Consider the following 15,265-nt stretch of genomic DNA (forward strand, 5'->3'; position numbering starts at 1 on the left):
TAGTTGGAATTCATAATGTTGCCTACAGACAGCGTTGTTCAAATGTCTTATCATTTTTGGAGTAATTGATTAATTATCTGTAAGCTAGTGGCATCTTTAAAGTTATAGCCCAGTCAGAGGAAAAATTCTGAAAAATCTAATAAAAGCTGTCCTATCATCTTGCAAAAAAAAAATTGACTTCGAGAGGGTAATCAAGGCGTGGTGCAGTCAAACCCAATGCTTTACATTACCCTTTTGCAATTGCAATTTTGCAAAGACCAACGACTTTGCAATTTTGCAAAGACCAACAAGAGCTTGATCTGAAGCTGAGTCAATGCTAAAACAGCCTACAACTAGCAGTTTTAAGTTTGTGATTGGTTTGCATTATGTGGATTACGGTCCTAAACAAGATTCACTGATGAATTTAATGAAATTAAAGGAAGATGGAATCTAAGTAAGAGAAAGCTGAGAAGAGTAGGCTACTACTCGCAAGCTAAAGTTGCAGTGGCAATTATAAATTTAAAAGAAAATGATTTTCTTTTCCTGAGGACAGAACACTTTTATAACTCCACTTAACTAGCTGAATCATTCAAAGGAAATGTATTCTACCCATGGACTTCTAAATAGTAGCATCTGGACTGGAAACGCAGTGACCAACAAAAGGCCAAACAGTTGGTACAACAGTTGGCCAACAGTGGGCCAACAGCCAAGTATCTAACCCTGTTGGCCCACTGTTGTACCAACTGTTTCGCCTTTTGTTGGTCACTGCGTTTCCAGTCCAGATGCTACTATTTAGAAGTCCATGATTCTACCGTACATTGCAAAGCATTCGATAGTTGTTGGAATTGACAAATGTATCAACAAACTCAAACATATCGTCGATGAGTTTGAAGTTCCATGAAAATTTCATCGTATGTCTGTTGTGCAGTTGCGGGCATGTGGGACAAATTTAAACCATTTGTAGACTACAACAATGACATTTTTCAAGACATTTTGGATGAGTTGGTACTTTTGACAGAAAGCCACACAGCAAACTTCAGCTGCAAACCAGAACCAACCACCCCATAATCTCTACACAAAGAATCATTGATTGCAACTTTCGAGCTTTGAGAACGTGGTTTTAGCAATTAGCCTACTGTAATTTGTAAAGAATTGTTTGCCCTCCAGTAGGCCTATGACTCAAAACCGATTGAAAAGCCTAACTATACATATTGTGCATCAATTCAGATGTCGCAAAATTTTATTATTTGATGCTGTGATCCGTAACTTTGCATTGCAAAAAGTCCAGAAAGGGTTGGATTAAATCAGGGATGTCCAAAGTCCGGCCCGCGGGCCAACTCCGGCCCACGAGACGTTTTAGTATAGCCCGCGCCTGTTGTTGTACAATGTGTTATTTTTGGCCTGCAGACACACAAAAATCATATAAATTCAACTTGAAGTTTTCAGAAAAATTATTGTGGCTGTTGGCCCGCGAACACTTATTATCAAATCTGGCTCGCGTGTTAAAAAGTTTGGACACTCCTCAATTAAATGCTTGCTGGTTGAACTATTTTCGTTGCCTGTAGGCCTATTGTGTGTTTACAAAGCTTTCTAGCAAAATAGTTTGCCTCAATGGCATTTTTGCTGCAAGTGTAATTTAGTGATTAATTATTGATGATTTTTACATTGAACAAAGTTCTTTTCATGCTGAGGAAAGTAGGCTAATTTCAGCTTAACACGAACATACAACGCAATATTTGCAAAAAAATATTATGGGGCCCATTTTTCGTATTGTTTCCCGACCAGTGCTGATTTCTCTCGGAGGCCCTGCCTGCGGGCAAAAAAATGCGCTTTTGCGTGTTGCCACAATGGTTCGCTTGGGTGACCTGCAACCGAACCTTGCGCTCAATATGAATCAGATGATTGACGCTGCTAAAACAACAGAGTTGGCATACTTGCGTGAAAGTGGGCTTCTATATTATGCTAATTCTTGTTTTGCAGCTGAGTTCATTGTTTCCGAATGTAGGCAGAAAAGTTTCGTAGGCCTACTGTAGCCTATTTAATCTTGCATCGAACGAATTGCAAGGCTGGTAAATAATTATGTGGATTTAACTGATGACAGGCAAAGGACAAACTTTTTTCGATGAGTTACAAGTCAATATGAAGCAGAAGCACTGTGGGTTACAATGACTGCTATGGCTTACCAATACAGATATTTGAAACTACAGGACTATTTCAGTAGCCTGCATGAAAAAATTGTTGTGCTGAGTTTGTTGCTGTGGGCTTAGTTTTGGTTATTCTTGACGTTGAGAAAAATTAAGTAGGCCTAATTCGATTTTTCTGTCGATTATGAATGCTTTGATTAGAAGAACGCACTCACCAGATATCCACCTAAGTACTGTTCTTGTAGTCCAGTGATAACCAAAGATGGGGAGTTTATGAAAAACATTCCAAGTATAAGGTTACCGGTATGTGAAACTTTTTAGATACTATGCAAAAAGTACCAATTTTGGTCTCTCATTTTGAATCAAGTAGCCTACGGTACAAGACTTGATACATGTCGATTTATGTCATTTACTGTGATCTCTCTTGGACGACTACCTTAACGTGGTGAGAGAGTTTCAGTGCCTCAATGACCTCTTGAGCTATACTGGCGGGAGCGTCTGCTTCCTGAAGGGCCACCTAAGCCAGGTTGGTCAAAAGGTAGAGGCCAGACAAAACGTAGTCCTCCAGAGCAGGGTAAGAGAGTCCTCTAGCCTCGTAAGACAATTTCCTAGTGACAGTGACATAAAACACTCTCTTCCAACCTGCCTAGAGCCAGCATGGAAGCAGAACGGCTCATGATCTTAAAATGTCAATTAATAGGAAATAATGTGATCTAGTCTTTTGTTATTTTCTGTGATACCCTGCGTGATACAATCAAAACAGTGGCCTGCGGTCCAGTTTTTATTGGCCCGCATTAAATTTTGAAAATACAATTGAATATGGCCGCACAAGAAGCTTGAACTCAACTCTGTTGTACTTCTCAGTTTCAAAACTAGATGGAACCAGCCATGGAAACACTGCTTCGCAACTGTTACCGCTACTAAACAAAATTAAGCAAAGAAAAACTTTTATCGCGAGTCACCAGAAATGGCAGCAACCAAGAAACGAAAATTAGCAAATCAGTGTAGAAAATTTTAAACACGGTGGGAAAGCGATTATTTTTTCACAGAAATGTAATCTCGCCAAACACATGGAGATAAAACAAAAAAAGTTAACTGCAAAACCTATTTTTAGTGGAAGGTTGGTTCGTTTGAACGAAGTAATGGTCTGATTAAGTGAGGAAAATTGCACAAAAAAATCAATTTAGATTTGAGACCAGCAAAAGATGGTCCGATTAAGCTGGTGTTCCGATTAAACGTGGGCCAATTAAGCGGGGCTGATAACTGAAAGCGTTTTGTGACTGCCTTCTCTACAATATACAGTCTTGAAGCTAAGGCTGAATTATAAAGACAAAAATGAGTGAAAAATGTAATGCGGCCCGTCAAGGCTCACGAATAGCAAAATGCGGCCCGTGGCTAAAAAAACTTTGAACACCCCTAGTGTAAGCTGTTGGAGTTCAGTGATTTCTGGTCTGATGCTTTTGTGAGTGTGCCACAAAAGCATTTCTTAGTTTATTCCGAGATATACTTTGGTTCAATCAAAAAGATATTACCTCCACTCAAAAAGGTATTGGATGAACTAGTTCAGATAGCCCATACAATTATTATCGTTTTTATCAATTTATTTTGAAATTCAATTGGAATTGTTTGCAATCAACATTAATCTGTGTAAATAAAAGATATGTCAAGGAAAAGAAGAGTTTTAGTAAAGAAAGTTTTTATTAGAATAGAAGTATTTCAATTGAACAGACGACAGTTGGACAGCAGTTGCCTACATCAGCTACATTATTGAAGTCTAGCCGGCGTAGCTTACACAATAAGGAAGTTTGGGTTGATTGAAAGTATGTGATGTTGTTTTTAAAATTGGGCGTATTGTAGTTTGTGTAACCTATTGACATATCAAGATAAATTTTAACCTTTATAAAAAACTGAAAGTCAAGTTCAACCAGAAAAGAAGATCAACCATTCTGACGTTCGATAACAAGCCATTGGTTGCAAGTGATAAATTGAAATATTCGTTTGCTTTTATGATAAAATGAAAAAATATTTTCTCCATAGTTATTGCATGCATGACTGCAATGAACAACAACTTTCCCTAGATTTCAACCCCTAGGTTACTCTGAATCAATAAACCAACGCAAAATAAGTTTTCTAAATACTGAATGCGTTGAAGGCCCTATACCCTAACTGCTGCTAGAAATAATAAGTTTTCTTTTGAAGCTTTTTTCATTTTCATACGTTTATTGAAGCTTCGATACTAAAGCAAGCACTTTTTTGCAAAGACAACTGGTAGGCTACGGTATCATGAAAACAAAAACTCGATGGAGACGTACAGCTTGGATTGCTTTAAAGAAAGAAAGAGACGCCATAGAAAAATCCTATTCAAATCTTGGAAGAGCCAATCCCGAGCTTTGCATTCAACTTCTGCAGCGTTCGTCTGTTCATAATTTCCATGGTGTTCGGAAAAAAATTGAAAACAGCGACAGAGATTGGATGCAGGTTAGAAGGATGAAACTTAGATTCTATTGTGTTGTTGCTGAGCAGTCAATTGTTTCTATAATCTTGGAATCAACGTGTTTTAACATAAATTTAGCACAATCTGCAGCAGGCCATTTTAAAAGTCTGAGGCACTTCTCCATTAACATGTCAGAATTTCTTGCAATTTCTCGGCTGATGCTTGTTCAAGTGTTGCATGAAATCATGCACATTAATTTAAATGTATCATTCCTTTTTATTTTAATAACGTAAACCAACATATCCATTTTTCCATGTTAACTTTATAATTCTGCTTTGTTGGTTGATGCTGAAGAATTCCAATAAACCTATATAGGCCCACTTATTTCGACAGTATGAACAACATAGATGGGTGTAGCAACTAAGAACTTTGCTTTGTGCATAACTTTTCTATAAAATTTATTTATTTCAGGAATTTTTAGGCCTAAATGGTCTTACTCAACTCTTCACCACACTGGAGCGACTCACAGAAAAAGCAAAACAAAGCAAAGAAATCGATTTCTTGACTGAGACTGAGTTGATCCAATGCGTCACGTGAGTTCATTGTCCTCCAAATCTTTGCAACATTACAGTAGATTAGCTCAATAAGCGATACGTCCCACTAAAAGACTTTAACAAAGCAACCTCTCCAGCAAAACTGTAAGATATGTTTGGCTTCTTTAACAATTTGACAAGCTAGATTGAGAATCATTGCATTAGACTGCAGTCAATTGATTTTGATTTGTCCGATACACATTTGTTTTTCAGATGCCTGAAAGCAATCATGAATTCTAAAGCCGGGCTTGAATTTGTGATTTCCCACCAAGAGTGTACACAAATGCTATCAAAGAGTAAGTTGAAAATTCCACAGAAGATAAACGTCATAAAATTATTATCAAACTGCATAATTCAATGGTGCACTCGACATGTAGGCTATATCCAAAATTGCAATACAACTGAGGCTATACATTGCGGACATTGGTGCAGAATTTTGATGTTTTTGCTCTTGTGTTTAAGTTGGTATTCATTGGAAATGACCTGATTTGAAAATTTTCAGCTCTTTCCAACAAAAAAACCACCACGTCAATGATAATATTTGAACTACTAGCAGCAATGTGTATGTATTCTTCCGAAGGAAGACACAGCGCTATGTTAATTACGGAACATATCCAAGTAAGTGGGACATTCTCCTCTTTAGAAAAGTGTTAATTGTATATTAAAATTATTATTATCTAGTTACTTTCCAGCAAAGTCGGAATCTTATGCATGGCCTACCCTATGGCCTACAGTTTATGTCTGCTGTATAGCCGAGTGGAGAGAGCCTAGGCACGACGCTCGGAAGGGCTCCGGTTCGACACTGCTAAAGAGCACGCGGCTGTGTCATGGCAGGAAACTTGAACATGGACATGAAGAATGGTTTTCTTGCATTTTTGTCCACCAAATCTACATGCTCCATCACTGGGCATGCATGGTGGATACGACGTGGGCATGTAGTCTACATAACCTTCCACTTACGACAGCTATTCCATTCATTTTCGTCAACATGGGATACAATACAAACAATGCAGTTTCAAACGTACAGCTTGCGTAGGTCTGTTAGTTTATCCTGCATTCTTACAGCGATATCGATTGTTGTCAAAAAAGAATATCAGCAAGTTATGCAAGATTTTGTTTCTTTTAGCGCTTGACTTCTCAAAGATATCGTTTTAGTATGATGATGAACGAGCTTAAGTCATCGAAGAATACACCTTATAAAACAGCTATTCTTTTCTTCATCAATGCTCTGATACTTTCAACCACCTCTCTTCACAAGAGAGTTCGTATACGAAACGAATTCATTGGTAAGTAGTTTGATGGTGTTGTTTCATACAAATATGCTCACAGTTACTTTAAAATGGATTACAGGACTTCTAGCGTATACATTATACGAAATGTAATCTATTTTAAAATGTTAAGCAATTCTAGTCACATTTGTTGTTTTGTTCAGGTCTTCATCTTTTGGACATACTTTCTGATTTACGGTAAGGTTTATTATTTTATTTGTCAAGACGGAATATGACAATCAATCAACTAATTTTAGAAAATTGATTCATTAGTAGGCAACTTCTTATCTTCGATGCATCTTTTTTATTGTGTTTTCAGCCATTCTACCTCAGAAGACATATTGGTTCAAATCGATGTATTTGACGAGCACAGGCAAAGGGATGAGGAAGACACCAAACAAGTCATTGGGTCACACTCCGGAGTTAATGTTAATGATCATAAAGAAATGTTTTTTGGATTATTTCACCAAGTAAAAATATGTTTCAGTGATAGCCTATGCAGATAGTTTAACGTTGTTCAAAGTCTACGGCCTTTGTCGAAACTTAATTGGTACTTTTGCCAGAGAGATGTCAAACTAAATATTAAGTTAAAATTACTTTATGTAAACTGCAATAAGTGTAATACTGCTTGATTTTATTTATATCGGTGCAATTTTATCATGAGCTTGTTTTAAAAATGTACTGACACGGCCTATTGTATTTTAGATAAGCAATACTCCACACGCCAACCAATTCTTAACAATGCTGCAATCTTTGTATCAATTAAATCCGAAAGACACTATATCTGATATTGCGTGGGAAATCATGGATAAAACTGCTCAACGTGTAATAAACTTAGACACTGTAGAAGAAGGAAAAAGGTTATTGCGAATTTACGACCAAAGAAGCAGGGCGGTAGAAAATAACCAACTACCAGTGCTCGATGCAACTGACGGACATGCTTCATCTCGTTTTCGAAAGCCAGACTCTCAATCATTAGCACCCTCTCCAGCAAGTACTGTAAACAAACAACCAAAACCCGCTGGTATTTTATTAACTAGCGTAAACCCAACTTCTTCTGATTTACCACCTCATCCTCCTCCACCTCCTCCTCCACCACCACCTCCACCTCCTCCTCCAACAGGAGGTGGAGTGCCTCCTCCACCACCTCCACCTCCTCCTCCTCCAACAGCAGGTGGAGTGCCACCTCCACCACCTCTACCTAGTGGTTCAACCACAGGAAAAGCAAAACACCAGAAAACTCCAAAACCATCCAAGAAACTTAAAAAAGTAAATTGGCAAAAAATTTCTACTGGAATCATTAAGAGTCAGAGTCAGTAAGTAGCTTGATGTAAAAACGTTCAAAGTGTGCCAAACCTAGGCTTACAATTTTTTTCTTAGGCAAGATTTAACTGCATTAAAACGTAACTGAATTTCTGATCTTTTTAAATAATATTATTGTGAAAGTAAATTTAAAATAAAGATGTACTAAAAACAGGCAAAGGGTTTTATTTCCTATTTTCAGGTTAGAATTTTAGTGGTTCTGCTAATAAAACGGTCAGACAATATTTTATTTGACAGAAACGAAAGTGTATGGAAGTCACTAGAGAAAGAAAAATATGACGTCCAGCCTAATTATAAAATGATTGAAGAATTTTTTGCTCAAAAAGTTGTTGCAAAACGAACGGAGGAACCAAACAATGTTGTGAAACCAAAAGACAGTGAAGTGAGTACGAATATAAAAAAAATTTTAGGAGTGGCTTACTACAAACTTGACATTTTGTGGCCTAATAAGAAAAAAATCTCATCAAAGATAAGATCTACAGTTTAACACAGTAGCGGATCCAAAACAAAATTGGGAGAGAAGTGGCGAACTAGGATTCTAAATAAATTTCTAAGAAAATAAACAATGTAAAATTTGAAGTCGCGCGCAGTAAATAGCACCTGGGAAGATGAAGGGCTTGTTCTATAATTTTTTTTTGAAGGGCACTTGACCTATACGGTAGTGTTCCAGACAATGGTTCACCTAATCAAACGTCATATAAAAACCGTTCAAGTCTACTGAATATTACGTCATGGAAGTTGCTAGAAAATGTGCCAAAATTGCACCATCGTTCATAAGAATTGTGTCAAACCTGTTTGGGCCTGTTTAAACAGGAAATATTACATCAGCTTTAAACACCTGTTGGAATGACTTCATAATTGTCTTTCATTATTGCGTCACAGTACTGCATACGTGAATTTGAGATATTGCTATCTATTCTGGTCATTCGTAAAATGATTGTTTGAAAGTTGGCCGCACATTTAACTGTTGGCTTAGTGCTTGCTAGCTGGACAAAGGTTCCGTCTTTTATCCAAGTAATCTGTTCTGTAGTGACAGTTTTTCAGTGGTGTACGGCGTTGCACCCCCCTCGTTTTCGATAGCCTCGGGCTAATTTTACAGAAATACACTGTTTGAAAAGAAGTTCAAGTGTGTGTTTCTTCGGTCATTATATACAGACGAACGGATTCGGGAACTTTATGTTAAAATTTTCCCAAGAAGAGATTATGGTTTACCGCTGTGACCAGGTAGTTCCACTTTTCTGGATTTTTTTTCTGCATCCTCGGTAATTTCTATTTTGCCATTCAACCTTTGGTCACAGCGGTAAACCATAATCTCTTCGTGGGAAAATTGTAACGTAAGATTCCCAAATCCGTTCGTCTGCATGCAATGACCCAAAAATAAACACACTTTCGAAACGTCTATTCAAACAGTGTATTCCAGTAAAATTAGCCCGAGGCTATTGAAAATAGGTGTAACGCCTACACCTCTAAAAAAAAACTGTCACTACAATACAGATTAATTGGATAAAAGACGGAACTTTTGTCCAGCTAGCAAGCACTAAGCCAACAGTTAAATGAGCGGCCAACTTTCAAGCAATCATTTTACGAATGACCAGAATAGATATCAATATCTCAAATTCACGTAGAAAGTAACTGTGACGCAATAGTGAAATCAATTGTCACGCAATTCAAAACAGGTGTTCGAGCTAGTGAACCAATGCATTCATGTTTAAACAGGCCCAAACAGGTCTGAAACAAGTCTATGAACAATGGTGCAATTTCGGCACATTTTCTAGCAACTTCCATGACGTAATATTCAGTAGACTTGAACGGTTTTATATGACGTTTGATTTGTACAGAGATTGGCCGTAACAACCTTGTATATGCCTCGGTTGGTAAAAAAAATATATGTAATGTGGCTAATGTAGGGATTTCTAAGCATAGACTTAGGGCTACTATTGAAATTTAGCACGCCAATGTTAAAGTATGTAGCCTATTAAAGTAAGCTAGACTGTAGCCTACAATACCAATGACCGATAGTGCAACTTAGACACTTGTAGTCTATACAAGAGTATAGTCAAACGAGCCTCGTTACATTTTGCGTTTCTATGTTGAAGTTTATCAGCCAAATTTTGCGCATATTTCTGTTGATCTTGCATTTTTGCTTGCTGAATCTGTAGGCCATGCCAAGTCAATGCATTTCTTCAAACAACGCCATAAAGAAAATGTTTCTCAAAAATGAACGATTAGATATGTTCATTGTTCAATGTAAAAAAAAAAAATGCACTTCCTAAACAAATTACAAGCATTTCATTCACAGGTTTCATTTGTTGAATCACGTCGTAGCATGAACGCAGGAATCTTTTTAAGCCAATTTCGAAAATCAAACGAAGAAATAGTAAAAGCGGTTAAAGAGGGAGACCAGACCATTCTAAGTGAGTAAAAGTAATTTCAAGCGAATAGAATAAATAAACAATTGTCTACGTTAGCTTACATTTTCAAAATGAACGTGTCAGCTTATATGTTGGAAGCAGCAGAATTTCCAATTGCCACAATAGGCCTGCTCAAAATGTCAGCCAACGTTTGGATTTATTATTTTTAGGTGAAGAAAAGCTCAAAAGGATGAAGAAGTTTTTACCTGAGCAGTCAGAGATAGAAATGATTAAAAGTTTCTCAGGAGACAAATCCAGGCTGGCAAATGTTGATCGGTATTTTTTATTGTTGTCGGAAGTTTCTCATTTTGAGCTCCGCATTGAAGCTGGAATAGCAAAAGCTTCCTTTGAAGAAAGCATGGAGGACTTGGTGCCATCAGTACAAACTATAAAGCAAGCTTGCCAAGGTATTTGTATCATGTAGGCGTATAAGGCTTACAATAGGTTCATACCGTACAAAATTTAAGATTACACTAGAGTGGTCTATATCCAGTTCGAAAAATTTGTCTCTTTTGCATTGACTCAAAGCCTGCAGACAACGAGCAAAACTGATGCCTTTCTTAACTAGCTAGCAAAACTGAGCCTTTTTGCATTGAATTATCTACAAACTTTTGAATCAATGAAAAAAGGTTCCATTTTTGCAAGCTAGCTGGTCAAACCAAGCAATATTTGTGTGAGACCTACTGTAGCCTACATTGCGCAGATGTGAATATTTGACTGCATGACTTCTAACAAATAAATGAGGTTTTTCCCATTCTAGCGTTTCAAATCACAAACTTTTGGTGGGAACACAATACCTTTTAACAAAACTTGGACTGCTTGTGAGTAAATTCATTGATTGAATCTTTATCCTCGGACTGGGAAAGCATCTTGCAGAGCTTAATCCTGGCAGTTTCGCATACTTGTGGAGGCTTTGAATCACTGACGCAAGCCCACAGTCACCGAAATTGACAGAGTGAAGTTTCCGATTGTATAAGCGTTGATGCCGGAGAATTATTCCATTCATTAGGTGCCGCTGAATTCGATGTAGCTGAATTCGCTGAATTCGATGTAGCTGAATTCGATGTAGCTATCCTTAACGTGCGTTGCTCAAGCGCACACCGAAGTTTTTTCTTTCCAGAAGTCACGCGCTAACCAACTGAGCTATCGGGGCGGACTGGTTTGAAAATTGTGCAATGCGGTGGCTACAATAAAGCAGGTTAAGACTAGGTTGCTAAAACATATAGGCTACCGTAGCCTACAACTATCAATATCTTAAAATATCAGCATTTTTTCACTTATTTTTAATGTATTTTGATAGACACGATCAATTCCGAAAAGTTAAAAAGTTTTTTGCTACTTATCCTAAAGACCGGAAATTTCATGAACTATGGCACATTTACTGGGGATGCTTTTGGATTTAAATTGTCTTCTCTTCTAAAAGTAAGTGATAATAACGTATGATATAAAAATGTAATATATGATGAAAAAAGCAAGTTCAAATTATTTCATCCCGTTACTTTTTTGCTGTAGCTTAGGCTATGTCGCACTAAACCTGTCCACCTTGCGCAGTTGTCTGACACGAAGTCCAACAATCGGAGAATGACCCTGCTTCATTGTATAGTGGCTATGGCGGAAGATAAATATCCTGATCTGATCAAACTCCCAGAGGAGATGCAAGTTGTTGCTAAATGCAGATCTATTTCTGTTGTGCAGTTGGTTGATGATATTAAAACTTTGTCAAAATCAATACGGGGACTTGAAAAGCAGGTAAGAAGAAATAGCCAATGAAGGGTGCAAATTGGGCGTAAACTACTGTAGCCTATAGCTTAATTACGTTACTCTTTTGATCAATGTTTTTCCTGAAAAGATCTAGCCTACTGAGTACTGACTATTCTATAAACTAAAGCATATCGAAGAAAAAGTGTTGTAGAGCACTATATTATTCGACAGTAGCCTATGAGCACTTTTGCGGTGTTTAACTTGTACGTGCGGATTACTTTTACGCAGGTTAAGGATGCTTCAAGAGACATCAAAGAACAATACAAACACTTTTTTCATGATGCCAACAAACGAACTGCATTATTCGAAGAAGAGCTCAAACAAATTGACAATTTATCAGCACAATTAGCAAAGTATTTTGCAGAAGATGGAAAAAAATTTCACCTTGATGAATGCTTGTCGACATTAGCTGATTTTTATGATCAGGTAAGGCACAATGGGCTACTGCAGGTCACAGAACATCTAGCAGTCTATAAAGTCTATTGTAACCAACGTGTATGTGAAAGTTTACATGACTATTGTTATAGATTAAATCAGCACGAAGTGATAATAAAAAACGAAAAGAAAGAGATGAGAAAAAGAAAAAACGAGAAGAATTGGAAAAAGAGAGTAAAAAGAGAAGCGGACATAAAAAGAAGTTTGAACCTCCTCCCAAGGTTCATGTTTTTGCTCTTGTTTTATTTTTAATGCTTTGTTTTAAAAGTTTCGTAGTAATTGTAGGCTGAAGTTACATAAAAGAAATATCCTCCTTCTTTTCGATTTTTTTTGCTGATTTGTCATGCAATTGCTCTTGAAAGTCGAGACATAGTCGAATATTTTATTGCGATTTCAACGAACAACGATGTGCAGGTCTACTGTAGCCTACATTAATCCAACCTTGCAAATAGCCTACACCTCAAACAAAGTTTTTTTTTGTGTTTTAAAAGGGGCGATCGACCAAATCGCCTCATCCTGGATCCACCACTACCCGGATAGCAAGTCTGCAGACGTCTGTCGTCTACCCGTATGCGGACGTTGAAGCAATGTAAAAATTGCAGGTTTTGCTGTCAGGGTGCTCTGACCTGTTCTGTCATTGGCATTAACAATGATTTTTTCTATTCCAGAAAAACAATATCATCGACAACTTGTTGAGTGATATCAAAAAAGGCTTCAAGTTACGACAACCAAAAGACTGATCTCAAGCGACACACGTTTTGAAATCTCTCCGTCTTAAAAGAACGTGCAGCAAAAAACTGATACAAGCAGAAGTCAAAGACAAAACTGGCTTGATTTTGTTGTAGGACAATTCCATTGCAATTCGCACCGTCTTAATTATTTTATAGCGTAGTTTATAATTTTTTTGGTGTTTTTTTTTGTAATGTAACCTGCAAGCTAATTTTCCTAACCTTGGTCTATGTGATTTGTGGCTACCAGAGGCTATGTCCACTTTTTTCAAGAAAAGTGAATTGTCCTCCGAAGACATTCAAAAATGCTCAATAGTCCTCCTTTTTTGCATTTTGATTTTTCTTGCTTACATTTTTAACTGGATTTTATTTTTAAGTGACTGCTTGTGTTTCATTTCCATAAATTTACTGCAGCCTGCCAACGTAACATCTTGGAGGCTAATTGTTCAGACCAGCTTAATAACAATTTCAATCATATTTCGTGGAAGTAATTTTATGATCTGGTTAAAGCTGATTCTTCCTTATCGAAATAAGTAAGGGAATCGAAAAATATTCAAGGGCGGAATTTAGCAAGTAAGCTAGCCTACCTTTGTTTTGTTTTATGAGCTGTAACGTTTGCTGCATAGGCCTCTATTGTATCCAAGAAGTGGTAAAAAAAAAGTTCAAACGTAATACTCTAGCCTACTTGTATTTCACTTGAAGAAACTTGTCCTCCTTTTGGGCGATGAAACCATGGTAGGCCTAATGTTGTTAATCAATCATAAACACTGGTCCGGCTTCTGTGGCTTACAAACATTTCAGTACGGTAGCCTACATTACTCGTCGCTGAAGGGTCAATTTGTAAGTCGAATAGTTTTTTACTATTTAATACAACGTAGTCTTCAATCATAAACGTAACATAGCCTAGTTTCTAACTTATAAACGCAGGTCCGTTGACAGAGCGAAACTTCACCCTGCCAACGGACCTGCGTCAGTGTTTCAAAGCCACTATGAGAATGCGAAACTGCCAGAATTAAGTCTCAGAAGCTTTCTCCATCCGAAGATAAAGATTCTCAAATCATAGAATTAGCGCAATCAATATTGGTTTATATCTCAGCAGGTACGATTGAGCAGTAGGCTTACGCTTTGCAGGCAATGTTGTCTTCAATTATAAACGTAACATAATTTTTATAAACAAACTTTACAAGGCCGATAGAAAAATATAGCTCAAGCGATAACATTAAAAAGCTATGCTCTATCTCGTTGTGTACACAAATCTACAAATTGAAAGACGCTCGCCTACTCTTGCAATTCAGAAAAATCTGTGTTCAACTTAGAGATGTTTTATTAACCAAGCCGGAAGAAGTTTTTCTCTATGCATGTTCAAAAAAGCATTCAGGAATATGCCACCGTTAAATGAACAATTGTACACGATAGAGAAAAAAGGCGAGTAAACACTGTAAGCACAAGCGAAAATATGCCTATTTATAATGATTTCGAAGCTGTAAGCACGATGCTAAAAGGTTTTCAAAATTGCGGAAAGTGATTTATTGCACCACTTTCTCGTTTGAGGTTGAAGCACTAGACGATTGTTTAGATCTTTTCCTGAACCTCATGATGTTGGCGAGTGACCTGCGAAGAGCCGATTTTCGTTTAGGCTTCGCAATAACGTCACTCGACTTACCACTAGCTTCATTAAGTGGTGTTTCCTTTTTTGAATTGTTTTGTTTTTTCTTTTTAGAGGTTTTCGATGTTGACTTAGAGATTGTTTTGGAACTTGTCCCTGCATTTGGAGAACCAGTCTGTTTCTTAGCAACGACGGGAATGTTTTTCTGTTTTGTGCCAGTGGTTCCTCTCCCTTTGTTTGTAGCAGGTTTAGTAGTAGCATGCGCAGTGGTAGGAATACTTTTACTTTTTGCTACACTCGGGCTTACAACTTCAACTTCAAACGAGCTTGTTCTATTCACAACGCTTGACGCAGATGGCGACGTCGTTGGTCTGGGCAAGCTTGATTTGAGCGATGAAGACTGAACTGGGAGATGTGACTTGGTTCGACTTGGCGAAACAGGAATACGAGAAAGTTTCACTGGCTTCGCAATAATTGTTTGCTCGGGTGGCTTCGAATCGGCAGTGGTGGTCTTATCTTTCGCGTCGTCTGCACCATAACCTGCATACAGACAAAAAACTTGTTAAAAACTTTTTGAGCTGGT

At 37.5% G+C, this 15,265-nt stretch overlaps 2 protein-coding genes across 7 annotated transcripts in view; one reads left to right on the forward strand and one right to left on the reverse strand.

Moving 5' to 3' along the window:
- Positions 1 to 4,406: 4,406 nt before the first annotated feature.
- LOC145780190 (inverted formin-2-like) lies at positions 4,407 to 14,431 on the forward strand. The gene is made up of 16 exons (XM_082591896.1): positions 4,407 to 4,601; positions 5,029 to 5,150; positions 5,364 to 5,446; positions 5,653 to 5,768; positions 6,277 to 6,436; positions 6,583 to 6,616; positions 6,738 to 6,888; positions 7,124 to 7,734; positions 7,979 to 8,123; positions 10,041 to 10,155; positions 10,323 to 10,559; positions 11,453 to 11,574; positions 11,704 to 11,901; positions 12,142 to 12,339; positions 12,441 to 12,569; positions 13,017 to 14,431. Exons 1-16 carry the CDS (start codon positions 4,407 to 4,409, stop codon positions 13,086 to 13,088), a joined length of 2,688 nt encoding a protein of 895 aa, XP_082448022.1. The 3' UTR covers positions 13,089 to 14,431.
- The window catches only part of LOC145779236 (inverted formin-2-like), a 32,211-nt gene continuing 30,991 nt past the window's right edge, over positions 14,046 to 15,265 (reverse strand). For 2 of the 6 annotated variants that reach the window (XM_082590774.1, XM_082590777.1), the window contains exon 21: positions 15,090 to 15,222. Coding sequence is in view for 2 of the 6 variants with exons in the window: in XM_082590772.1 (XP_082446898.1) it covers positions 14,603 to 15,222 (620 nt within the window). In the remaining 4 variants the exon portion in view is untranslated. Of the gene's footprint in view, positions 15,223 to 15,265 lie in introns of all 6 variants that reach the window. The other 4 variants (XM_082590772.1, XM_082590773.1, XM_082590776.1 and 1 more) reach the window with 4 other exon arrangements.

The sequence above is a fragment of the Aplidium turbinatum genome, chromosome 11 (assembly GCF_918807975.1).
Source record: "Aplidium turbinatum chromosome 11, kaAplTurb1.1, whole genome shotgun sequence".
NCBI lineage: Eukaryota > Metazoa > Chordata > Ascidiacea > Aplousobranchia > Polyclinidae > Aplidium > Aplidium turbinatum.

What these genes read in the sequence shown, in the direction of transcription:
- LOC145780190 (XM_082591896.1), top strand. Translation starts at nt 4,407, where the DNA reads ATGAAAACAAAAACTCGATGGAGACGTACAGCTTGGATTGCTTTAAAG. An exon ending in GCGACAGAGATTGGATGCAG is followed by an intron (nt 4,602 to 5,028) that starts GTTAGAAGGATG and finishes TATTTATTTCAG; the next exon opens with GAATTTTTAGGCCTAAATGG. An exon ending in TATAAAGCAAGCTTGCCAAG is followed by an intron (nt 10,560 to 11,452) that starts GTATTTGTATCA and finishes GTATTTTGATAG; the next exon opens with ACACGATCAATTCCGAAAAG.